The 27,297-nt window shown below is 38.9% G+C and overlaps 1 protein-coding gene across 3 annotated transcripts in view; it reads left to right on the top strand.

Moving 5' to 3' along the window:
- Window positions 1-27,297, top strand: part of LOC126175722 (nicotinamide/nicotinic acid mononucleotide adenylyltransferase 1) — a 126,988-nt gene that overhangs the window by 43,762 nt on the left and 55,929 nt on the right. For 2 of the 3 annotated variants that reach the window (XM_049922654.1, XM_049922656.1), the window contains exon 5: window positions 9,929-10,083. In XM_049922654.1, the coding sequence (XP_049778611.1) occupies window positions 9,929-10,083 (155 nt within the window). Of the gene's footprint in view, window positions 1-9,928; window positions 10,084-26,016; window positions 26,319-27,297 lie in introns of those variants that run through there. The other variant, XM_049922655.1, reaches the window with a different exon arrangement.

The raw sequence follows: 27,297 nt of genomic DNA, 5'->3' as shown, positions 1-27,297 counted from the left end.
TCACCAAAATTGGAAGCGATTCGCGTGGCACCCGGGGCCTAACATCAATACTTCAGTCTAAGAATAATCCAAAAATTCTAGTACTTACTTTGAAAATTCTAGAAATTGGCACTGTACGGATCAGATCTGGAATTTTTGCGATTTTTCTTGTCTTAATATACAAGTGACATCTTTCTTCTGAACTCTGGTGATATCTATTATCAAGTAGTGATATTTGTATTACATAAAGAGTGCCAACAGTTTTCTGATGAATTTATAGATGTCTCTGTAAACTAATATTCTTATGAACAAATGCCATCTTTAGACAGGTGTCTAATAGCGCCTGTAGTTCCAAAATGAAACCTCCTTCATGGATGGGGAATGAAGGGTTACCACACCATATAACTTAAATGAGGCTGCGAAGTTACTTTCTGAAATTTTGGCAGCACACTCACACACATCACACTTATTTTTATTATATGTATTGATTACTAGCAGGAGGGGTATATGAGTAGGAGAGGACACAAGCCGCACCCAGTACACAGATTGTCCCTGTGTGAGTAGTAGTGCGGAACAACAAGCAGCTTCTTGCTGCACATGTGCTTGATGCTTTGATTTGTACAAAGTATCTCTGAAAACAGAAGTGTGCATACTTCACTATGAATTGTAACATTCCTTCTGATGAATAGTAGATAATAACCTAATGGTTCCAGAATCATTTTATTATTCAGTTTCAAAGAGCCAGACATCCCATAAAGATCTTCACTATGTAATGGATACTAAGAGGGTCACCTTTTAAGTTTTTACAAAAGTCATGAGAGAAAAACATTCCTTTGGTACAAATCATTTTATTATTTCCTATCCCTTTTGCAGTCAGCTGATTTGGAGTGGTGTGTGCTAAAAATGTCATGTGTATTTATGCCGTTATGCTACATTCTATTTAAATTGCCATATATCACACAGTATTCACTTTAAAAATATGAAATAATTACCACTTATCCATAAAAGTATGTAGAATATTATGGCTTACACAGATTATCATAATGTTTCAAATTAATTTGATTCTGACAGTCCAAATAGAATTTTTTTTAATATTATAAATTTGACTTTGATTCCATATATCCAACACTTTGCTTCAATTTAAGAAGGGTAACTACAGTCCATAGAATCTACACACATTTCTGAGTAAAATGACATGAGGGATATGAAATTTGTGTTATTATTTAGAAAGATAATTATTATTTATTTGAAGAGAACATTACAGAATTTCCATGTCTACAGTATGACTTAGCATTTGTGTTTAGGAAAACATTCACCACGCAACCCTTATTACATCTATTACAAACAGTTCTTGACCTTCTTTTCCTTCCTTCACTAGTATACACACAGCATCTTGACTCTTTCGTCTCCGGAAGTTTTCTCAAACCCGGAGAACCAAGAGGATCATCAATTGCATTTTTTTCTTGCAGCCATTCATCTGACAAGGCTTCCATTATCATTACAGTATATAGATATCTGGAAACAACTTTCCTTCCTTTATTATGCTCTTTGTATAATATGTAAGAGTTCAGCACCATTCTTGACATTATGTTAAAAGCTACCTTCTTCCAGTAATGAGGAGTTCGCCTCTCGTTATTATAAACTCATTAAATAATAAATTGTTTGGCATGCTGTGTGCTATCATGATGTAGTTACTTTTCCTGACTTTGATGGCTTTGTGACAAAGAAAGTGTTGTGTACAATTCAGTATTAACAGTTCTTAGAGCCTCTAAAGCAAGAATTGCTATACATGCAATGTAAACAAAGAAAGAGGCAATCATTTTCTTGGAAGGGCTACGTGAGCAAACCACTTACATTGGTTTCACAGCTAAATGTTCATTCTTATAAAATAAAATGTACTGCAATCTTTGATAAGACATACCAAAGGCTTCCTCTGTCTTGTGTTAAGTCATATGACAAGCCTCTTTCATCTTCATCTATATCTACATAAATACTCCGCAGTCCATCATACGGTGCGTGGCGGAGGGTACCTCATACCACAACTAGCATCTTCTCTCCCTGTTCCACTCCCAAGCAGAACGAGGGAAAAATGACTGCCTATATGCCTCTGTACGAGACCTAATCTATCTTATCTTTATGGTCTTTCCACGAAATATAAGTTGGCGGCAGTAAAATTGTACTGCAGTCAGCCTCAAATGCTGGTCCTCTAAATTTCCTCAGTAGCGATTCAAGAAAAGAAGGCCTCCTTTCCTCCAGAGACTCCTACCCGAGTTCCTGAAGCATTCCTGTAACACTCGCATGATGATCAAACCCACCAGTAACAAATCTAGCAGTCCGCCTCTGAATTGATTCCATGTCCTCCCTCAATCCGACCTGATAGGGATCCCAAACGCTCAAGCAGTACTCAAGAATAGGTCATATTAGTGTTTTAAACCCCTGGTAGAATTTTGCACAGAGCATAACATAATCATAGCTAATACTTGGATCAAGAATCATAAAAGAAGTTTGTATACATGGAAGAATCCTGGACGTACTAGAAGGTATCAGATAGATTATATAATGGTAAGACAAAGATTGAGGAACCAGGTTTTAAATTGTAAGACATTTCCAGGGGCAGATGTGGACTCTGACCACAATCTGTTGGTTATGACCTGTAGATTAAAACTGAAGAAACTGCAAAAAGGTGGCAATTTAAGGAGATGGGACCTGGATAAACTGACTAAACCAGAGGTTGTACAGAGTTTCAGGGAGAGCATAAGGGAACAATTGACAGGAATGGGGGAAAGAAATACAGTAGAAGAAGAATGGGTAGCTTTGAGGGATGAAGTAGTGAAGGCAGCAGAGGATCAAATAGGTAAAAAGACGAGGGCTAGTAGAAATCCTTGGGTAACAGAAGAAATATTGAATTTAATTGATGAAAGGAGAAAATGTAAAAACGCAGTAAATGAAGCAGGCAAAAGGGAATACAAACGTCTCAAAAATGAGATCGACAGGAAGTGCAAAATATCTAAGCAGGGATGGCTAGAGGACAAATGTAAGGATTTAGAGGTTTATCTCACTAGGGGTAAGATAGATACTGCCTACAGGAAAATTAAAGACCTTTGGAGTAAAGAGAACCACTTGCATGAATATCAAGAGCTCAGATGGAAACCCAGTTCTAAACAAAGAAGGGAAAGCAGAAAGGTGGAAGGAGTATATAGGGGGTCTATACAAGGGCGATGTATTTGAGGACAATATTATGGAAATGGAAGAGGATGTAGATGAAGATGTAATGGGAGATACGATACTGCGTGAAGAGTTTGACAGAGCACTGAAAGACCTGAGTCGAAACAAGGCCCCCGGAGTAGACAACATTCCATTGGAACTACTGATGGCCTTGGGAGAGCCAGTCCTGACAAAACTCTACCATCTGGTGAGCAAGATGTATGAAACAGGCGAAATACCCTCAGACTTCAAGAAGAATATAATAATTCCAATCCCAAAGAAAGCAGGTGTTGACAGATGTGAAAATTACCGAACTATCAGTTTAATAAGTCACAGCTGCAAAATACTAACGCAAATTCTTTACAGACGAATGGAAAAACTGGCAGAAGCTGACCTCGGCGAAGATCAGTTTGGATTCCGCAGAAATGTTGGAACATACTGACTCTACGACTTACCTTAGAAAATAGATTAAGGAAAGGCAAACCTACATTTCTAGCATTTGTAGACTTAGAGAAAGCTTTTGACAATGTTGACTGGAATACTCTTTCAAATTCTAAAGGTGGCAGGGGTAAAATACAGGGAGCAAAAGGCTATTTTCAATTTGTACAGAAACCAGATGGCAGTTATAAGAGTCAAGGGACATGAAAGGGAAGCAGCGGTTGGGAAGGGAGTGAGACAGGGTTGTAGCCTGTCCCCGATGTTATTCAATCTGTATATTGAGCAAGCAGTAAACGAAACTAAAGAAAAATTCGGAGAAGGTATTAAAGTCCATGGAGAAGAAATAAAAACTTTGAGGTTCGCCGATGACATTGTAATTCTGTCAGAGACGGCAAAGGACTTGGAAGAGCAGTTGAACGGAATTGACATTGTCTTGAAAGGAGGATATAAGATGAACATAAACAAAAGCAAAACGAGGATAATTGAATGTAGTCGAATTAAGTCGGGTGATGCTGAGAGAATTAGATTAGGAAATGAGACACTTAGAGTAGTAAAAGAGTTTTGCTATTTGGGGAGCAAAATAAGTGATGATGGTCAAAGTAGAGAGGATATAAAATGTAGACTGGCAATGGCAAGGAAAGCGTTTCTGTTTAGTTTGGACAAGAAGAGAATAGAAGCTTTCGAAATGTGGTGCTAAAGAAGAATGCTGAAGATTAGATGGGTAGATCACATAACTAATGAGGAGGTATTGAATAGAATTGGGGAGAAGAGGAGTTTGTGGCACAACTTGACAAGAAGAAGGGACCAGTTGGTAGGACATGTTCTGAGGCATCAAGGGATCACAAATTTAGCATTGGAGGGCAGCGTGGAGGGTAAAAATCGTCGAGAGAGACCAAGAGATGAATACACTAAGCAGATTCAGAAGGATGTAGGTTGCAGTAGGTACTGGGAGATGAAGAAGCTTGCACTGGATAGATGATGGAGAGCTGCATCAAACCAGTCTCAGGACTGAAGACAACAACAACAATATGACTGTGTCAAACGCTACACTACTAATGGAGTATTCAAACGTTACGGGATTCTTTTTCCTATTCATCTGCATTAATTTACATTTATCTATATTTAGAGTTAGCTGCCATTCTTTACACCAATCACAAATCCTGTCCAAGTCATCTTGTATCCTCCTACAGTCACTCAACGACAACACCTTCCCGTACACCACAGCATCATCAGCAAACAGCCGCACATTGCTATCCACCCTATCCAAAAGATCATTTATGTAGATAGAAAACAACAGCGGACCTACCACGCTTCCCTGGGGCACTCCAGATGATACCCTCGCCTCCGATGAACACTCACCATCGAGGACAGCATACTGGGTTCTATTACTTAAGAAATCTTCGAGCCAGTCACATATTTGGGAACCAATCCCATATGCTCATACCTTAGTTAGGAGTCTGCAGTGGGGCACCGAGTCAAACGCTTTCCGGAAGTCAAGGAATATGGCATCCGTCTGATACCCTTCATCCATGGTTCGCAAGATATCATGTGAAAAAAGGGCAAGTTGCGTTTCGCAGGAGTGATGCTTTCTGAAGCCGTGCTGATACATGGACAGCAACTTCTCTGTCTCAAGGAAATTCATTATATTCGAACTGAGAATATGTTCGAGAATACTGCAACAAACCGATGTTAAGGATATTGGTCTGTAATTTTGAGGATCCGTCCTTCTACCCTTCTTATATTCAGGTGCATCTGCGCCTTTTTTCAGTCGCTCGGGACTTTACATTGGGCAAGAGATTCGCGATAAATGCAAGTTAAGTAAGGAGCCAATGCAGTAGAGTACTTTCTGTAAAACCGAATTGGAATCCCATCAGTACTTAGCGATTTATTTATTTTCAACCCATTCGGCTGCTTCACAACCCCGGGGATGTCTATCACTATGTCCTCCATGCGGGAATCTGTATGAGACTCAAATGCTAAATTTAAAATTTCAGCTTTTGTTTTGCTGTCTTCCGTTGCCAGGCCAAACTGATCAGTTACCAATTTTATGCAAGACCAGAATTTCCGTGGGTTTTCAGCGAGATCTTTTGCTACGGTATGACGGTGGTAGTGGTTGTATTCTTCGCGCATCACTCTTTTTACAGCAGCACAAATCTCTTTACTCATGTTGTCCACAGCATCAATGTTTTTTTGAAACAACAACCGATTTTGATTGATGCTCTCAAAATTCATCACTAACATAAGCACAGACATTATGCAAATCTGAAAATAGTCTTCTCTGAAGGTGACAGATTACTAAATGTTGAACAAAATTATTTTATAAACTGATGAGGTAGGTTTTTGTTAAAATCATGTCAACTTATGAAATATGTTTATTTCCATAACATTGTTTCTGTAAATACTTACTGTAAACAAACTACTTGGCCAGTTTCTGAGCTGGCATTGTTTTAACAGTAACAAATTTTAAAACAATAGTAATGCCACATATCAGTCACAACCCCTAGAAGACTTCCTTACAATCTGAAAATGTAACTGCCATAGAATGCTGCATAAAGTATTGTTATTGTTAGATCTTTAAGGTGGGCATAGGCCAAATACTTGATACTAGTGGCATGAAATCTTCAGATTTAAACTAGTACAAAACTAGAGTGCCATCATAAAGAAAAGTCTGACTAGTAGTATGTAAATCTTTTACACTACGTATGCTACATGTTTCTGAATACAAATGTATTCAATTGAAAAGTTGTTCAGTTGAATAGGAGGGAATAGGAAGGACTACTTAAAACAATTTTGTTAACTTTTCAAATTTGCTTTACAGTTGTGCATTTCTATAGTTGGAGTTGAGTCTTGAAGGAAGAACAGCAAATAGAGCCTTTAAAGGGAACTGTGGTTTGAGGCTTGATTATTTGTTACTCTTGATAAATAGAATGACTTAATAACCGTCCTGGTTAGAATGGACTGCACACAAAGCTATTTTTATGGTAGGTGTAAGAGACCTAAAAGTATTAGGGTAAGATTCAAAGAAGTGACCCCCACAGACAAAACTATTAAAATTTTAGTGATAAATTGTCGAAGTATTCACGAGGCAGTCCTAAAAAGTAGTTGAGAAAGCTGAAATGGACAGCAGTGAGATTTTTGTGATGAATCTAAGTGTGTATTGAAAGGAAGGCAAAAGGGAAATGGAAATTCGTGTGTACGAATCACAGTAGACAAGAAACTCATATCCACCATGATACAAAATTGAAACCGCATCCAAGATTGTTTGAGAAGACTTAGTTCCAAGGATGGTCATAAACTATTGGATCCGTCTGTCAACCAAAAAATTTCAAGGAAACCTCCATTTCCTGGTAAGGATGTTCATCAATCATACTGTCATCATTAGAAGAGACTTTAATATTCCAACAATCAGTGGGGGAAATTACAGTTTTGTAAGAGTTTGGTGTGACAAGACCTCCTGGAAAATTTTTCTAAATGCCTTCTCTGAAAGCTGGATAGATCAGTTACTTTGGGATCCCAACAATGGAAATACTTCAGACTTAAAGGCAAAAAACGGAGGATGCCCGTATTAAAACTGGTGTCAGTAATCTTGAGGCAGTTGTAGCAGCATATATTATCAGAGTACAAGTGGTAGCTAAAACAAGTAGAAAGATTTACATATAAACAAAATGCTACATAAAATTTCAAAGAGGAGATCAAAAAATTTACCTTTTGGCATGAGTACATAGAAGAACTGTGGCTCAAGTTTAAAAGAATAATTGCTCGTGCATGTGATAGATATATTCCAGTGGAACACTTCATGTTAAGGAGGACCCTCTGCAGTATACAATCACCATAAAAAACCTCGCACCTTTCTCACATAACATCGTAAAAGCCATGGATCGAGGAAATCGGGTAGAAGCAAAATTTCTTGGCTTCTGAAAAGCATTTGACTCTGTACCACACTAACATTTATTAACAAAAGTATGATTATGTGGGGTATCAAACAGAATTTGTCACTGAACTGATGATTTCATGGTAGGCTGGATGCAGCTTGTTATCTTGGAGAGAGAGTCATCAGCAAAAGTAGAAGTAATTTCAGGTGTACCCCAGGGAAGTGTATCAGTATCCTTATTTGTGTTGTATGTTAATGACCTTGCAGACAATATTAATACACTCCTGGAAATTGAAATAAGAACACCGTGAATTCATTGTCCCAGGAAGGGGAAACTTTATTGACACATTCCTGGGGTCAGATACATCACATGATCACACTGACAGAACCACAGGCACATAGACACAGGCAACAGAGCATGCACAATGTCGGCACTAGTACAGTGTATATCCACCTTTCGCAGCAATGCAGGCTGCTATTCTCCCATGGAGACGATCGTAGAGATGCTGGATGTAGTCCTGTGGAACGGCTTGCCATGCCATTTCCACCTGGCGCCTCAGTTGGACCAGCGTTAGTGCTGGACGTGCAGACCGCGTGAGAAGACGCTTCATCCAGTCCCAAACATGCTCAATGGGGGACAGATCCGGAGATCTTGCTGGCCAGGGTAGTTGACTTACACCTTCTAGAGCACGTTGGGTGGCACGGGATACATGCGGACGTGCATTGTCCTGTTGGAACAGCAAGTTCCCTTGCCGGTCTAGGAATGGTAGAACGATGGGTTCGATGACGGTTTGGATGTACCGTGCACTATTCAGTGTCCCCTCGACTATCACCAGTGGTGTACGGCCAGTGTAGGAGATCGCTCCCCACACCATGATGCCGGGTGTTGGCCCTGTGTGCCTCGGTCGTATGCAGTCCTGATTGTGGCGCTCACCTGCACGGCGCCAAACACGCATACGACCATCATTGGCACCAAGGCAGAAGCGACTCTCATCGCTGAAGACGACACGTCTCCATTCGTCCCTCCATTCACGCCTGTCGCGACGCCACTGGAGGCGGGCTGCACGATGTTGGGGCGTGAGCGGAAGACGGCCTAACAGTGTGCGGGACCGTAGCCCAGCTTCATGGAGACGGTTGCGAATGGTCCTCGCCGATACCCCAGGAGCAACAGTGTCCCTAATTTGCTGGGAAGTGGCGGTGCGGTCCCCTACGGCACTGCGTAGGATCCTACGGTCTTGGCGTGCATCCGTGCGTCGCTGCGATCCGGTCCGAGGTCGACAGGCACGTGCACCTTCCGCCGACCACTGGCGACAACATCGATGTACTGTGGAGACCTCACGCCCCACGTGTTGAGCAATTCGGTGGTACGTCCACCCGGCCTCTCGCATGCCCCCTATACGCCCTCGCTCAAAGTCCGTCAACTGCACATACGGTTCACGTCCACGCTGTCGCGGCATGCTACCAGTGTTAAAGACTGCGATGGAGCTCCGTATGCCACGGCAAACTGGCTGACACTGACGGCGGCGGTGCACAAATGCTGCGCAGCTAGCGCCATTCGACGGCCAACACTGCGGTTCCTGGTGTGTCCGCTGTGCCGTGCGTGTGATCATTGCTTGTACAGCCCTCTCGCAGTGTGCGGAGCAAGTATGGTGGGTCTGACACACTGGTGTCAATGTGTTCTTTTTTCCATTTCCAGGAGTGTAGTAACCCCAGAATTTTTGGAGATGGTGCAGTTATCTCTAATGAAGTACAGTTTTAAAAAATCTGCAAAAATATTCAGTCAGATTTCAAAAAGATTCCATAGCAGTGCAAAGATTTTAAATTCACTTTAAATGTACAGAAATGTAAAATTATGCCCTTCGTGAAGTATCTCTAATATCAATGATTCACAACTAGAATCAGTCAACTCGTAGAAATACCTGGGTGCAACAATTTGTAGGGATATGAAATTAAATGATCACTCATAGAAAAGGCAGGTGGCACACTTCAATTTATTGCTAGGATACTAGCAAAGTGCAGTCAGTTTGCTAAGTATCATGTGCCACACAATTCATAGTGGTTTGCAGAATGTATATGTATTAAATAAATGTTGAAATAGACTGTTTTTAACATCAGGTTTGGTATACAATAAGTGGTGTTCCTTGAGCATTATGTACAAATTTATAAGCTATTTATCTGTGATTCTCTGGTTTGAATTAGTGTGAGTCCAATCAAATGTAATTTTCAAATTGGGGAAAGGTCTTTGCTGACTCATTTACACACACATTTGCATTCAGGTTATTTAATTGGCTGTTTTGACAGAGATGCAGAAACAACTTAATGATCATATATAGTCAAATAATGAGAACTCATCATGGCTGTTTAATCATGTCTATCCTTCATTGCATCACAAAAGAAATCATTATATAAATTTGTATTTATGTATTTTATTTACAGAATAATATTATTATTGTCACTGAATGGATTGCTAATGAAGTCAGTTCTACAAAAATTCGTCGTGCTTTACGCCGTTCGGAGACTGTGAAGTATCTCATCCCAGATTCAGTAATAGACTATATACAAAAGAATAGTCTATATAAGGCTAAAGACAAGTGAGTATGTTTGATTTAAACAAAGTCATAAAGGTTTACTATTTGCTACATGATGCCCATACTTCGTCATAAATAGCAACTGAGATTTTCTCTCTCCTTTTGTACTTTATCCTATTTGCATGACATATTACTGCTTTTTTATTTGTCAATATTTTGGTGGATATCTGTGTATTCTGTGACAGGTGCTGTTTTATTGTTCTGTTGTGCTTTCTCTCTCTGTGTTCCAGTATGTCACATACTTTATACTGGAGAAGCTTTCACCCAGAGGATAATCTATAGTTTTCATAGATCAGCAGCACCAATCTTTTTCATGTCTGCATGCATTCTTGTCTGCATTCCTATAGCAGTGAGTCTAGTTAAATCTTTCTTTCCCTTGATAAAAATTTCTCAATGTTCTTTTTTCCCTTGGCAGTGCTTATTACTTTGTGCCTATAAGTAGACTGGACATCAAACCCCCTTCTCTTCTTGAAAGTTTTCTACCTTCCCACAGTATTTCATACCACCTGTGTTTTTCAAATTATGTTGTTTTATGTGTAATCCTTATTTCTCTGTCCGTACATATGGATGTCATGTAGCACTACTTCTGGACACTTGTCGTGGACACAACTTATACAAATCTGTCTCTGCTGTAGTCAGAGATAAACCATGAGTGGGAAACATTTACTATTGAAACTATTTAGTAATATAATATTTATTTGATTAAGTAATGTTCATAAATTATATAGCTGTGTTTCTTTTGTAAAACAAGTGTATAACATAACTATTTTAATTAAATAAAACAAAAAAAATCATGGAATCATAATTTGTCATTGAATAGCTAACATTAAATAATATGGATGAGGTCAACAAGTATTGTCAAAGTGGACAAAAATGAAAATCATCACAACAGAGTAGTGAGAAGAAATAGTTGACTGTGTGAAGGTAGCCATCACTTTTTACACCTGGAACTCTATGAATCGACATGTTTGGGATGAGATGTGGTTGGCCATTGGAACAGCAATAGTTGTACTTGTTGCTCCATTACTATCAAGAAGCAGCAGTTGTTCCTAAACTTCAAAGATGTTCTGGCAGTGGCACAGATGGAATTAGAATAATTGAGAGCTGCACATGGCAGCAGTAATATTGACAATAGGGTAAATGACTGCCAAATTGGGGCATAGGCTGTGGACAAAAATGTTCAGATAACCCAAGAAATTCAGGGCAAGTTGAGGAAATGGTACTGGTTATATACACAAAAGTGGAATAAAGTTCCAGCCCCCAGACCAAAAATGAGTATTGCACTGATCAAATCTTGTGCTTCATTAACAGACTTGGAAAGAAACAAAAAACCAGTTCTACCAATTTGCAGGTCTGCAACAAGAAACATTTTAGATTTCATTGGGCAGTTAAAAAGAGAACTAATAAACAACTGGAAAGTCATAATGTGATGATTTTGATATTGATTCCACCAAAGATAGTACTAATTGAGTGCACCTAGAGCTACTGATGCACAGTTTTGGTTTGTTCCCCATAGAAGCATTTTTGACATGACTGAACAGATGTAGTGCAACAGCAGTTCATAATTTATTTGAAAATGTCTTTTGTGAAATAGAATTGGACCCCATGATAAAGGTGTGTATGATTGTAATCGCTAAGGGGCAGTTATATACCCCCACCCTTAATAAGGTTTTACTGAGGTGGGAAGAAGCAGTTTCGTTGAGTCATAAATGCTTGGCCAGTGTATTCAGAGAGAACTTACTGGAAGAACAGTGAGAAGTAGTTTACCAATATCACATAGTAGGCTATAAATATAATTCTTTCCAAAAACCGTGGAACCTGAGAGGAAGTGTGGCTACCATCTGAGAGCAAATGTCTGCTGAGTCAGAGGACTAGCTCCAGTCAAAACTTGAAGATATCTTAAAAACAATAAACTTCTTCATTGTACTGCCAAAAAAGTGAAAGCCATCCCCTAGAAATAAAAAAATAAAAAATAAAAATTCGAAGCACAAAGTGTAGACAATTTGATGTTTTATTAGGCATGAAATGAATAAAGTCTCAAGGCAAGTGGTGTTCACTTCCCAGATGACAATAGTAGTGTGACAGATAATGTTAAATTCAAATCATTTGTTATTAAATTCAGTGAAATTTTCTTAACAGTAGCTGAAGACACAAGGAGAGGGGGGGAAAAAAAACACAAATCAAAATCAGATCCATTACGTTTTAGACATCCCTTGCCTACTCCTACAGCAGACATCAATTTCCTCAGATCAGTTGTTAGTTAGATCACAAAAATCATATCATCATGGAAAACAGTAATTTTTCTAGCTGTGATGGGGTTCCAACGAAGTTATTGAAATCTTGCGCCAACTCAGTCACACCACATTGAGTTACCTTCACCATCAGTCAATGAGGCAAGGAGTTCCTCCTGAAGATAAAAATATGCTGTAATAACACATAGTTATAAAAGTGAAGAACAGCAAGTGTCCTTTAATTATGGAGACATCTCCCTCCTTCCTGTGTTCTTTCAATTTTCTGGGAAGCTTCTTCAAGCACTCAGAGATTCTTATACTCACATGCTAATATATTTACTTCGTAATGGTGTTTATGGTTAATAACAAGAGTAAATTTAGAATTAATTGTGAAATTTTCAACCACAGTACTAGAAGTAAAACGTAATTTCTATGTGAACTGTGTATTCCTGTCTGTTGTTTATAAAGGAGTTTAATATTCTGGTGCAAAAGACTTCATGGCTTCATCTTTTTGGCAAACATGACACAGGCACAAAGAAATCTTAAAATGGTCAAAATGAAATTAAAGGAGTACCTTATTAGATGCCACTATATAATTTATGACAAAAATTGATCTATATGATAATAATTCCTTTTAACACTTATAACAGGGTTGCTACAAGTTCCGGGTATTGGAGAAATTAGGGAATTTCAAACTTGTCAAGGAAATTGGGGAAATAAAAAAAAAGAAACAAAAGCTCTAAAAATCTTGTTTTTGTAGATGAAATGGTTTGTTTGCTGAGGTGTTATGCGTTGTCACTGGCTGGCCACAGCAGAGTACGTGTGCTGCTTCCCTACTCCTTCATTCTTATGCTTCACCCCTTCCTACTACTCCCCTCAGCTTGCAGTCAGTGCTGCCACCACTTCTTGCTGCTAGTCTAGCAGCAACTGACGCGAGGTAGGGAGGTGTGAGGAGTGATTTGTTTGGATCTGATTATCAGAGATTGTTGATGCAGAGGCCAGAGATGGCAGTGATGTGTGCATGAGATGTGTCTTAGTGATTGTGTGAATGTGTGTGTACTCTCATTTTCTCACAAAGGCCATGGCCAAAAATTTAGTTGTGAGAGTATGATTGTCTTTTCTACATGCCTGTCTGCAGCTCAGTGATCATCTTTACGGTGAATTGCTACCTATCCTCGTTAGTATTGATTCTCAGAGTATTTGCACAAGATATTTGTTGCATACATTGATCACCATGGTCTCAGTTTATCAACTTGGTGTCTGTGATACATGAATAGATGGCCACACAAGTGGGCCAAAACCACAGGCCATCAATTCTAATTTCTAATTGATCAGGCTTGTCGATTTGAAGCCCATCATTTCCCAATAATGTGCAGGCCCTGTGCAGCGGATATAGTCTCACTGATCTGCCTACAGGCTTGTGTGTGTGTGTGTGTGTGTGTGTGTGTGTGTGTGTGTGTGTGTGTGTGACATAATGTGATGGATTTTCATGGTTTATCCAAGGACCCAGGACTGCCATGCTCCTCGGCAGGCCAGAGGCCACGGACGATGGGATTAAGGAATTGGGACTCTCTCTCTCCACAAGTACATTGTACAGTGGGTTGTTTTATAGATATTTTATTTATTCCAGTATATTTTGGCACTTCAAAAGTAATTTATATATTAGAAAGCACAGATTGTAAGAAGAAGAAAATTGTGGCAGTCACTGTCAGTTTGTACGCTGTGTACTCATATATTTCTCAAAAAAATCACAGAACAGCTGTAAAATAATAGATATAACACAGTGGGTAATAACAGACAGTAACAAACATAGTAGAACCAACATTTTATTGGTGGTCACCTATAGTGTTGGTTTACATAACTCTTCCCTACATTATACACTTCTTTCAGTAGGCCTACATTTTTCTGAGGTTATTTCTGAAATCAGTAAAGGTATTTTAAATCTATCTTGTGATTCCAAGGAAATGTGTGTTTTTGTCACCAAATGTCCTTCATTTTATTTAAATAAAATAACAACAGTGGTCTTAATGAAACACACATACCACTAGGTTTGCTTTCTCCATCTACAAACACTTCATTACAGATCTTGATGTTAGTACTTAAGATTTTTGCTCACACGGGGGAGAAATATAAAAGTTCATACATATTTTGCCAACTTATGTCTTTACTTACCCTTGAGATCTCAAAATTTGTCAGGGAAAAATGCTAAAACTTTTATGGAAATCAGGGATGGGGAAATGTGTGGCAACTCTGAATATAAACATTAAAGAGACTTTAACTTTCCCATTATGTAAACAGCTGCTGATGATGTGTGTTCTGGAAACTAAGCAAAAGTATAAAGATATGCATGTGCTTAGTTTCAATATTTTGATAAAGACTGCAGTTATGTAAGATGAAGAGGAGTTACTTTTCCAGATTAGGCACTTTTTATTGAAACTTCAGAAACAGGTCATCAGAAATATGTGTACTGCACATCAGAGTGAATTGTGTCATCCAGTATCTAAAAACTTGGCACTTTTAGCCATCCTCTACTTATACATCTACGAGGTAATAATATTTGTGTACGTGAACCAGAGTTATTCAAAGAAAATCATTTTGATTGTTTGTAAAACACCATGAATGAAGATAGTTTTATGCTTCCTGTTCTTCAACTGATAATTCAGATTTTTGAATATATGGGAATGAAAATTTTCAACAGGCTAAAAAAGAAAGACATTCTGAATATGAAGGACATTCTGAATATGAAGCTGGGTCCATTGAAAAAGAAGGTACTTGATAATCTGTTATGGAAGTGTTACTACTTGATGGGAGAATTCATGAAGGATGATCTGATAATTTAAACCGGATGTCATTGTTAATTAGCATTTTTACATAAATACACTGCTGTGACAATTGCAAAGGAAATTCTGAAATTTGCTAAGGAGCAATTGCCAATTGCTACAGAACAGTTGATAATTGGCACAGAACCCCCACTCAATGATAGTGAAAGGAAATATTGGGAATGGGACATGTTAACTGCAATGAAGTCTGTGCATGAACGCTACAAGGGGGGACCCAAAAAAACCGGAATTTCTTTCTAGAAAAGCGTATATTTTATTGTTTTCAAATACAATCTTAATCTCCTTCGAAGTACTTTCCATTAGCTTTAATACACTTGTCTAAACGTTCATTCCAGTGCTCGAAGCACCTTTTAAATTCATCCTCTTTGATATCTGTTAGAACTTTCACGACATTGCGTTTTACATCTTCCACATCCGCAAAACGCTTCCCTCTCAAGTCTCTTTTCATCCTCGGGAATAGGCAGAAGTCCGAGGGTGCTAAATCCGGTGAACAGGGCGCGTGGATCAAGGTGGTAGTCTTCGTTGAGGCCAAAAACTGGCAAATGCTGAGAGCCGTGTGCGCGGGAGCATTCTCGTGATGCAGGAACCACACGCCAGAATCCCACAAAGCCGGACGTTTTCGCAACAAACTTCTGCAAAGCCATTTCATAACCTCCAAATAGAATTGTTGGTTTACTGTCTGGTTTTCAGGGACAAATTCAGAGTGTATGATCCCTTTGATGTCAAAAAAACAGATCAAAATCGTTTTCACATTCGATTTCACTTGTCGAGCTTTTTTTGGGCGATGTGAGCCAGGTGACTTCCATTGTGATGACTGTTGTTTACTCTCTGGATTGTACCCATAGCACCATGACTCACCACCTGTAATGATTTTGTTGAAAAAATGTGGATCAACTTTGAACGCGTCCTTCATTTCGAGGCTTGAACACGATGATCCTTTTGATCTCCGGTAAGAAGCTTCAGCACGAATTTTGCTGCCACTCTTTGCATCCCCAAATCGATGGTCAAGATGCGCTGAATTGAGCTCCAGGATAACCCGGACAAGTTCTCGAGTTGGTCGATTGTCCTGCATCAATCTTCACCAATGAGATCACGGATTTTGTCGATGTTGACTTCGCTTCTAGCAGTTGAAGGTCGACCGGAACGAGACTGATCTTCAACCACCATTTCTCCCTTTTTAAACCAAGAAAACCATTTGTACACTTGCGTTTTACTTAGAGCATGGTCTTTGTAGGCTGTCTGAATTATCACAACATTTTCTACTGCATTCTTGCTGAGCAAGAAACAAAACTTCACTGCTGCACGTTGTTCGTAAGAACTAGCCATTTCCTCGTGTCGCGTCTGCACTGTACGCACACTCAAAGAACTGCCAAAGAAACCACACTTCTCACTGTTGGGTGACACCACGTGGCAGAATGACTCAGCAGAGCTCCTACTACAACCCTCTGGTGGCACAACCTGCGACTACAAGTACACGATGTGCAGCATTACGAATACGGTTACTTTTGGGTCCCCCCTCGCATATACATTCAACTGTTCATGCAAAATGGTGTCTGGCGAAGTTTGTTGTGAAACCAATTGGTGTGACATTCCTTGTGGTATGGCAAAACGTCTGCAAGACATCACTTGAGTGCTTAGCATCATAGACAAGCATTTGTGGACATCATAGACAAGCATTTGTGGACATCATAGACAAGCAGTTGTGGACGGCTCAAAGCTGGTCAAAGTGTCGCTACTGTAGCCATAGTAATGGGTGTGTCCAAATGTGTCATATCATGGTTAAAAAACCATGCTGAAGATGAAAATGCTATGCAAAATCATGCCAGTTTTCACAGACAGGCCACCAAGCCACAAATATATTGATATGTTGCCCTAGTGTTAATAAGGAACAGATCTCTAGGCAGTTCACTGCAGGCCTTGCAACTGCCACTGGTACAGATTTCTCTGCGAGAGCCATTTTGTAGCGATTAAATTAGGTTGGATTGTGTGCTCAGAAATCAGTTAAATGCATCCCACTTTAACCACGCCATTGTTGAGAAAGAGTTTGTTGATGTAGGAAGCATGTTGGTTTGGTCAGCAAAACGCACCACAGGATATTCATGAACGTCGTCAGTATGGCCTAGATGTTACATTGTGGGAAGGCATTATGCACAATGGCTGAACACTGCTGCATATCTTTTTGTGAGGTACTATTACAGCACAGCATTATTGCTGGGAGATTATTTTGAATCATGTGCATCTGTTTACGGTTGTTATACATTTTGACTTTCTGTTTATGGATGACAATGCCTGCCCAGACACAACTGCTGATGTGTCGGACATACTGGAAAGTGAAGATATTGCCCTATGGAATGGCTTGTATATGCCCCATATCTAAACCCTATAGATCATGGTGGGATGCTCTTGGCAAATATGTTTCTCATTGAACACCCCCCCAAGCCGGCCGCAGTGGTCTAGCGGTTCTGGCGCTGCAGTCCGGAACCGCGGGACTGCTACGGTCGCAGGTTCGAATCCTGCCTCGGGCATGGGTGTGTGTCATGTCCTTAGGTTAGTTAGGTTTAAGTAGTTCTAAGTTCTAGGGGACTTATGACCTAAGATGTTGAGTCGCATAGTGCTCAGAGCCATTGAACACCCCTCCCCTGACCGTGCGAGAACTGAAAGCAGCCTTGAGAGAGGAGTGAGAAAATATCCCCCAAGGGCTCCTCAACATTTTGGTAGCCAGCATGAATAACAGGTGCAAAATGTGCATTAGTGCCCGAGGAGGGAATATTCCGTACTTAAGAGTCCAATGTTGATCTCTATGTTGGGAATCTGACGTGTCAGACATGAACATTATTGATGTCTGTTATGCTGTTTTCTCATTTGGTGATATCTGTACCATTTTTCCTTTTAAATACACCAATCCACCTCTTTTATGTATGTACAGTGTTTCACGGTGTCCATCATTGCCAGATTTCATTCCTGTTCAACAAAGTCTCTCTCTCTCTCTCTCTCTCTCTCTCTCTCTCACACACACACACACACACACACACACACACACACACACACACACACACACACACACAAGTCAGTCTCGTGATTATCATTGTGAGTAGTTAGCATTAGTTATAATTTGTTGTTACATTAGGCTATCCATCCTAATGGGATTTATGGAATATAGTTTGTGAATGAAGTTCATAATTCACAGCTTTGAAGGATTGTTCCAAAAAAAATCATATTGTTTCCAACATGTGAAGGCTGCAGAACATTATTGCAGTACATTCTGTTAAAGATTAGCTCTTATACTGTAATTATGCACCTGTTGATGTGTCTTCCATACAGATAAATGTATTCTGCTTTAAACAAATGTGCATCAAATCTTGTTTTTGAAAGATAATTAATTTTCAAGTTATGCTAAATTCATTAAAATGGAACACCAGGCTGCTTACTTCAAGCTAATCGTAATGTGCTGCAAGTTCATACAGTTTTCAAAGAGAGATGATAGGAATTCAATATGGAAATGTGGGTTTTCTGACTATAAACAGTAACATTGGCAAGTGCGTGTATTGATTCACTGATGGTAATTGTGAACAGCAGACCATGTATGTCACAACATCAGCTGGGTGCAAGCAGTCTTAGACCATAAGAATGAGAAGAACACAAGGCTGTCAGCAGCAGAGCATGGACAGGGTGGTAGTCGCAGACATCACAGAATAGTAGCAGCTATTCAAGCACCTTGGCTCCTCAAAGGCTCCAACAGAACAGAACAGGGATTCCCTTATTTTTGAACAACACGGTCACAAAAGCATTTCTCAATGAAGTAAGAAATTTTTAACCAGCCAGAGATAGCAATCAGACTAACGCACTTGCTGCAAACAGTGACATAATGTTCCCATTGTGTTATCGGTATAAAGTCACAATTCCGTTGAGGCAACATCTTGGCAACATGTGGTATGTGGCTATACTGTGTGCATCGTGGAGTAACTCGACGAGGGTGACCCAAATCGACTTGATGCATATTACTCTATATAGTGAGCCAAACATTGGAAATTATTTCCAGCCATAGGTGCCACCTGGTAACAAGAAACAGCTCATTGCAACTTGTCAGCTTTCCGTCAGGCGGTGGATCAGTGGAGCCTATCCTGTGGGATGTGGAGTGTGCAATTGACATAATGACTTAATTTGTTGTGTAGTATCATATTCACATGAATCTTGGGACTTAAGAGCAGCGACTACAAGTGTAATAGGTTAAGAAACACAAGCCGGGGCATCTTGCCAAGAAATGTGGTTGTAGTTCTTTTGAAATGAAGAAGAAAATCAAGAATCTGCAGACATAATTTCATTGTAAACTTAAAAACCTTCAGAAGTCAAAGAAGTGGTACATTGCATAAGAAAGGAGGAAAATTGTATAAGATCTGTTCTGTGTATGCTACAGCTTCTAACGCCACTATTTTCCTAATTTTCTGTACAAAATCTTGGAGAGAAACACATACCATATTTACCCGAGTATAACACGACCCCCTTTCTTTTCTTATTTAAAAAAAAAAAAAAAACAGAAAAAAGAAAAATTTATTTTTAATGTATTTTGGCTAATCAGAATTGCAAACTGTTTTATTGACATAAAGTGTCTACCAAAGAGGCAACAATATACCTATACTAAACTTATGCCATTTATTGAGTGTCTACATTTTGATATTACCGTAGTTAAAGTCACAAATGGAGGCAGCAGAGTATAAGCTTGCTCTCTGCACGTGCATCACACATTCTCCGGCAGCCAGTGAGTGTTCATCAGTGTTCTGAGCACTCTGCTGTGAATGTTATATGCAATGCAAGCATTATATGCAATCATTAGCAAGTTATTTAGTGAATTTTTATTCCATTTGTGCCACTTGTCGTGGCTGATGGTGGTGGTAAGTGACAAATCCTGCACAAGCAAGCAAGAGACATAATTTGTGGGATACATGCTTCTATCAGTCACAAAGCTCATGTGTGTGAGTACCACGACTCGTGCTTGGAATGGCAACAATGCCGTCCCTGTCCCTGCCTCGACCTGCGCGAACTGCCATCATTCGTGGGTTGGACTATAGGAGAAATAAAATAAACAAAAATAAATGGTTTACATTAATTTTTGGACCATTTTCTTTCCTACTTCTTTTGTTCATTAAGCCTATAGTCTGCATTATTTTTAATCATCATCTTCCTAATACACAGCTGTTAAATTTATATCTTCATTGTTACAAATATTTGCCTGTTTCTTCTACATATGTTGCTATTTCTGTGGTGGTTGTTACGGTGGGACTTGGAAACACAGCTGTTCCTCCTCCCCCCCTCCCCCCTGCCCCCTTCCACTCTCCACTCTCCCCCCTCCCCCACCTCCCCTCCCCCACATTATATATATAATGTGTGTGTGTGTGTGTGTGTGTGTGTGTGTGTGTGTGTGGTAAAGATAACAGCGAAGGCGTTTTATGTGAAGATAAAAGTGAAGTGATCTGATCTGATGTGTGGTAGACTGTAATTGCATGCGACGTGATTCCAGATATTGGTATATAAGAACTGTGTGCGATTCAGCCCACAACAGCAGTTAGTGGGAAAGGATGAGATATTGCTATGACAAGAATACATCTTTCTGTTGATGGCCTCTTAGCAGATTACTGACAGATGGCTTGGTATATCTCTCTGAAACCTATGCCCACCACTCAGACACAAGAAACTTCATCAGCAGACAGCAAAACCCACATCCTTTCGTCTTTCCCTCTCCTTCCCTCTTTCCTGATGAAGCAACCTTAGGTTGCGAAAGCTCGAATTTTGTGTATGTGTTTGTGTTTGTGTTTGTTTGTGTGTCTATCAGCATACCAACGCTTTCGTTTGGTAAGTTACATCATCCTCGTTTTTAGATATATTTTTCCCATGTGGAATGTTTCCCTCTATATATTTTGCAGGATCACAGAATTGCTACAGTTCTTATTGTTCACAAACATTTGCTTGCACAGTAATCTTTAGATAGCTTCCAAATAGTAACCTATTATGAACATTTACTACTCATACATTTTAGCACGTCATTGTATTAGTTCCAGGTGAGTCACATTCTGATGCTGTTTATTATTATTACGTCAGTTTCCTGCAATAAGCAGGAGATAGAGCTGTGAGCATCTACTTTTCATTCTCCTGTTCCCTTAGTAGTACATGCTTAGTTAATAGTGACATACTTAGTTTTAAAAGTTGTTTATCACATAAACTTCATCTGTGAAATTACATTGTGATGTAGCAGTACAGGTACTCGAAAATGATTTACAAATAAGTTCTGAATCAAAATCTGTTGGTGTGTGTGTGTGTGTGTGTGTGTGTGTGTGTGTGTGTGTGTGTGTGTGTTTTTATGCTGGGATTCTGTGCTAACTACAGTGCAAAATTGAACCAAAAATGTCGTATACCCACTTTCAGGAACAGTGTTACAAAATAACTCGTATGCAACATGAAAACTGCAGTTATGAAAGTGAGTGGTTTGCCCATCAAACATTACAAATTCTGAAAAATTTTCAGATTTAAACTGGTTGTCTGACAAAATAGGCACAGAATAGTAGATGAACTGGAACACATTTAGGTTGAAACAGTGGGAAAAAATTCATATGCTGTAAATACGTTATGAGGGTTTTTGTTGAGAATCTGCTGATTTGTGACTGTGTATGGGACCACCATCAGCACCACTCAGCAGTGAAAGATCTTAATCAATGCAATGGGAGCATTTAGAAAGACCCTGACCGGATTGCATTTCATATTTTTCTGCACAAGAAAAAAATAATCATCATCTTTCATGATACTTCAAATGGATCTGCTGACAAAAGAGAATCCATTAGCATCAGACTTCCTCTCAGAATTAAAGTAAAGTCTGTAATCAGATCACTGAAGATTTGAAATTAGGCCACATCTACAATAATCAGGTTTTCATTCTATATGCTTTTAGTAAGATACGTAATGTAAATATATGCAGAACTGTTAACAAATGCTTATCTGACAGCTACTAAAATACGTGGTAGGGATAACGAGTAGCCTGTGCAGTATCAAACCGCACCGCTGTCGTCAGGGTGTACCCAACCAGTGCTCAGTAGTTCACAATTGCCGTAACATAATGTGTGGTCATAAAGTTTACGGGTGAAAACGGCAATGTGAATTTTTGTTAGTAACTGGTGGTTGAGTACAGTGTGACACCATAGTTACCAGTACACTGAGGAATTTTTAGAGGAACTTTGTGACTAAAAAATTATTTGCTACATGTTCACCAGTTGTACCAACCACAACAGATAAATAAGTTAGGAATTAAGTTTCATACATTTCATAAAAGCAGTGAGGGAAAAAGAAAATGGATAAATGCTTGTAAACATGCAGATTCATTTTTAGTTGAAAATGTTCGTGTTTTCTCAACACATTTTACTGATTTAGATTATGAAAGGGATTTGAAAAGTGATCTGTTGAATATTCATTTGAAACACTAGTTGAAGACTGATGCTGTTCAACAGCAAGTGATTAAGGAATGACGGCGTACTAACTGGACATCTGAAGACATTGCAAAAGCTGCAACTTTACATTGCCTATCTTACAAAACATTATCTTTCGTCACTACTTTGCTGTAATGCATTTCATAAGGGAAAACACTTTCGTCAGAATGAAAGCTATCAGCTATGCAAAAAATGCAAAGGTAGTAAGCGAATTGAGAGTGAACAAAGAAACTGAAAAAAAAATTGTAACTTTAACTTTCTGGAATAGAAAAGGAAAACCTGTTAATGCACTTAATGACTTTAAAATGATATTGTAGGGAGTTTCTCAGTACTACAGGTTTAAGAGGTCTAAGCCTGTGAAGAGTCTCTTCTCCCAGAAAAAAAGCAGTGTCCTCAAAGATGGTGAAAGAGGTAGGCATGCTTTGGAGGCTTTACACTACCATTTCACCAACCGTAGAAAAAGTATTTTAACTGATGTAAAGTTTAATAATAGTAACATTAAATACACTAAAACACAGAAAATCTTGATTACATTCATACCTGCATATTAGTTAAATGTGTATGACGGTAAGCTCCAGTGCAGTGCGTTGTGGCGAGTATGTTCACAGTGACATCACAGCTCACAGTCATTACAGCTCACAGTCTGCCCACGTTTCACCAGTGGAGAGCATTAAAATCCTATTGGTTAACTGCCAAAGCCTTTGCAACAAAATTCCAGAGTTTGAAGCACTCCAGAAATGCAGTGAAGTTCACATAATATCCGTTGAGATAGAAATTGAAGCTGCATGTGAGATTGTTTGTGCAAGACTCAGTATCAGGGATGGGCATAAAGTGATGATTGGATCCTTGTATTGCCCACCAGACTCATCTCCTCATATAACTGAAAACTTTAGAGAAAACGTCAGTTCATGTATATGCAAGTTCTCCAGTCATACTGTAGTCATCGATGGAGACTTTAATCAACCAACAAATAATTGGGAAAAATTAGTTTTGTTAGTGGTGGGCATGATAGGACATCCTGCAAAACAGAAAAGGCAATATAAATGCCTTTTCTGAAAACTACCTGGAACAGATAAATTGTAGCCCCATTCATGATGGAAAGTATGTAATGGCAATAAATATACCTTTCCTCTTTGAGGATGTCAACATCGAAAGTGGTATCAGTGACAGTACGTGGTTGTGGCAACAATGATTACCAAAGTACAAAGGACAACTAAAAGAAGCAGAAAGATATCGATGTTCAGTAAACTAGATAAAAAATGAGTGTTGTTATATCTCAGTGAGGAATGTGAAACTTCCAGTACAGGGCAGGATCATGTAGAGGAACTCTGGCTCAAGTTTAAAAGAATAGTTGACCATGCACTGAATTGATGTGTACCCAGTAGAACAGTTCGTAAGGGGAGGGACCCTCGGTATACAGTCACTATAGAGAAACAGAGATTACTACATAATAGGTGTAAAACAAAGTGTAGGGTTATAGGTAGAGAGCTGCTGGATGAAACATGTTCAGCTGTCAAGTGATGCCTTCAGTGACTACCTTAGCAGAATACTATCAAATGATGTTACACAGAACCAAAAGAAATTCAGCTTCTGTGTGAAGGATGTGGCTGTGTTAGCCCCCATCATCTAATTATACTCTATCATAGATCCCTCAAACAAAAACCCGTGCTCAGTTCTTGGAAAAAGCACAGGTCACACCCATCTACAAGAAGGGTATCAGAAGTGATCCACAAAACTACCATACATTATCTTTGACATCAATGTAGAGAATCTTAGAACATATTCTGAGCTCAAACATAATGAGGTGTCTTGAACAGAATGACCTCCTCAGTACCAATTAGCATAGATTCTGAAAACATCGATCATGTGAAACCCAACTCGCACTTTTCTCAGGATGTACTGAAAGCTTTGGATCAGGTAAATACAGTATTTCTCGATTTCCAAAAAACATCTGACTGAGTACCACACTTATGCTTATTGTCAAAAGTATCATCATATAGAGTATCAAATGAAATTCGTGTCTGGATTTAGAACTTTTTGGTAGGTAGGACAGACCATGTTACCTCGGATGGAGAATCATCATCAGTAGTAGAAGTAACTTCAGGTGTGCCCCAGGGAAGTGTGTTGGGATCCTGGCTGTGCCAGTTGTATATCAATGACCTTGCTGACAATACTAAGAGTTACCTCAGTCTTTTTGCAGATGATGCAGTTATCTGTGATGAAGTGCTGTCTGAAAGGAGCTTCATAATTATTCAGTCAGATCTTGATAAGATTTCAAAGTGATGCAAAAATTGGAAACTTACTTTAAATGTAAAATTGTGCACTTCACAAAATGAAAAGGCGTAGTATCCTATAACAATAATGTCAGTGAGTAACTTTTGGAATTGGCCAACTCATACAAATATCTGGGTGTAACACTTTTCAGGGATATGAAATGGAATAATCACATAGGCTCAGTTGTGGGTAAAGCAAGTGGGAGACTTGGGTTTTGTTGGTGGAATACTGGGGAAGAAGCAATCCTTCTATAAAGGAGACGCTTACAAATAACTCTTGCAATCAGTTCTAGAATATCGCTCAAGTGAGTGGGAGACATGCCAAACAGGACTAACGAGATATTAAATGTATACAGTGAAGGGCAGCAGCAATGGTCACAGGTTTGTCTTATTTGTGGGAGAGTGTCACAGAGATACTGAACTGGAAGACTCTTGATGATAGGTGTAAAATATCCCAAGAAAACCTATTAACAAAGTTTCAAGAACTGGCTTTAAATGATGACTCTAGGTATATACTGCGTATTGCTCGCATAGCGATTTTGGTGATAAGATTAGAATAATTACTGCACTCACTGATATACAACACACACACACACACACACACACACACACACACACACACAGGCATTCAGACACTTATTCTTTCTGCACTCTGTATGTGAATGGAATGGTAAGAAACCCTAATAACCAGTACAATGGGACATACCCTCTGCCATGCACCTCCATGCAGACCCCTACCATGAATTCTAGTATGTGTGGCTTGCCTGGTGCTCATCATGAATGTAAACAGTACAGAGGTGCACATTGGACTATGTTAGGGTGTTTAATGGGTGTTGAACTGTGGTGTGCCATAAATAAGGTACAAGAAACTACAGTTACGAATAATTTCCTGTTCAGCTGTTGGAAAGTGGTACAGGAAACAGTGCCGGCCTCAAGTCAGATGTCAGCTTGAATATATCTGTTCATATGTGGGACCTAACTTCTGCTTCACTGCTCGTAACAGGATCCCACTGCACTACTATCTATTTATAGTGAATATTTAACTACTGTATACTTCAAAGTTTTTTAGCATCATGACCATTTACATAATTCTTTCCCCCATGTGAGCCTTTTTTTTTTACAGAACTCAAGACTTTTTATGAAAGGTGACAATCTTCTACAGGAGTGAAGTGATGAATTTGCATTGCTAACACAGGACATATTGGAGGGAGCAGTGGCAGGAGGGGCGGGGGTGGAGAGAGGGAAGACTTAAGGAGAAGTTTTGAAGGGTGAAAAGATGTATTATGTACAGTGATCATTATTTTGAAAAGTAAAATAAGTGGAGGAATATTGTAAAACTTCCCTCGGAACTTTGTTCTCTGGAAATGTGTATGTATTAATATATCTGCAATGATGAAAAATACAGACTACTACACAAAAAAGTAACAGATTTTTATATTTCTTTTTTCAAATTGTCGTGGTGTAACTATATTGCACATTAGGTATTGTTAGGAAATGAGTACTCAGTAGTAAACACAATAGATTTTGTGCCTGTGCTTTTATTTTTAATCAGAGAGAAAATTAATTTTTAATGGGATTTGAAAATACATTTTCACATTGTAATGAAGACAATCATTTCATCAGGATCAGTGATATCAGTTTGTGCCTGTAATGTAGTTCACTGTTCCTTTTGTCCAGTATTCCTCTTTTAAAGCTCTATGAAGAATTTTCAAATTGAACTATATTCAAATAAAATTAAAGAAATCTACTCCTTACTAAACATCACCCATATGTACAGTGGATCTGAGGTCAGAGGCACAGAGCAGGACAAGACAGAAATTTAAAAAAAAAAAAAAAAAAAAAAAAAAAAAAATTAACTGAAAGGGTATTTTTGACTTGATACTTCAGAAGACATAATTTTTTGGATTTTTCTTTTGGATTACATCCATGCATTAATAGGAAGTGAATCACATTTGGTTTAATGTGCCTTCGAACTGGTTGAAATCTCACTACTTGTTAGTGTTATTTCTTCATTTTAGCACAGTAAGCAAATCACAGAAGAGAGAAAATTCGGTTTTGCAGTTTAATGGTTTTTCAAAGATTAGGAGCATCAGTAAAATTTAGCAGTGCCTAATACAAAATTGTAGGAAATGCAAAGAACAAACACTCAACAAGCCTACTGAAAACACACTTTGTAAATAAGAGACTGCTTGTAGTGGAAAGAGTAAAGGTAACCACTCATTTTTAATTGAGGTGTTGAGTGTTCAATAGACACACAAACGAAATTGAAAAAAATTGCTGAGCTCTTGGACAGTGCCCTCCGTCAGATCTATCTAAGACAGAGTACACAAACATATCAATGAAAATAATCAATTATTGATAATGTAAATGAATAGATGAAAAAAATCTATTCACCAAGGGGAAC

Source organism: Schistocerca cancellata, chromosome 3, assembly GCF_023864275.1.
Source record: "Schistocerca cancellata isolate TAMUIC-IGC-003103 chromosome 3, iqSchCanc2.1, whole genome shotgun sequence".
Lineage (NCBI taxonomy): Eukaryota > Metazoa > Arthropoda > Insecta > Orthoptera > Acrididae > Schistocerca > Schistocerca cancellata.
This window is presented reverse-complemented; position numbering and strand designations above follow the sequence as displayed.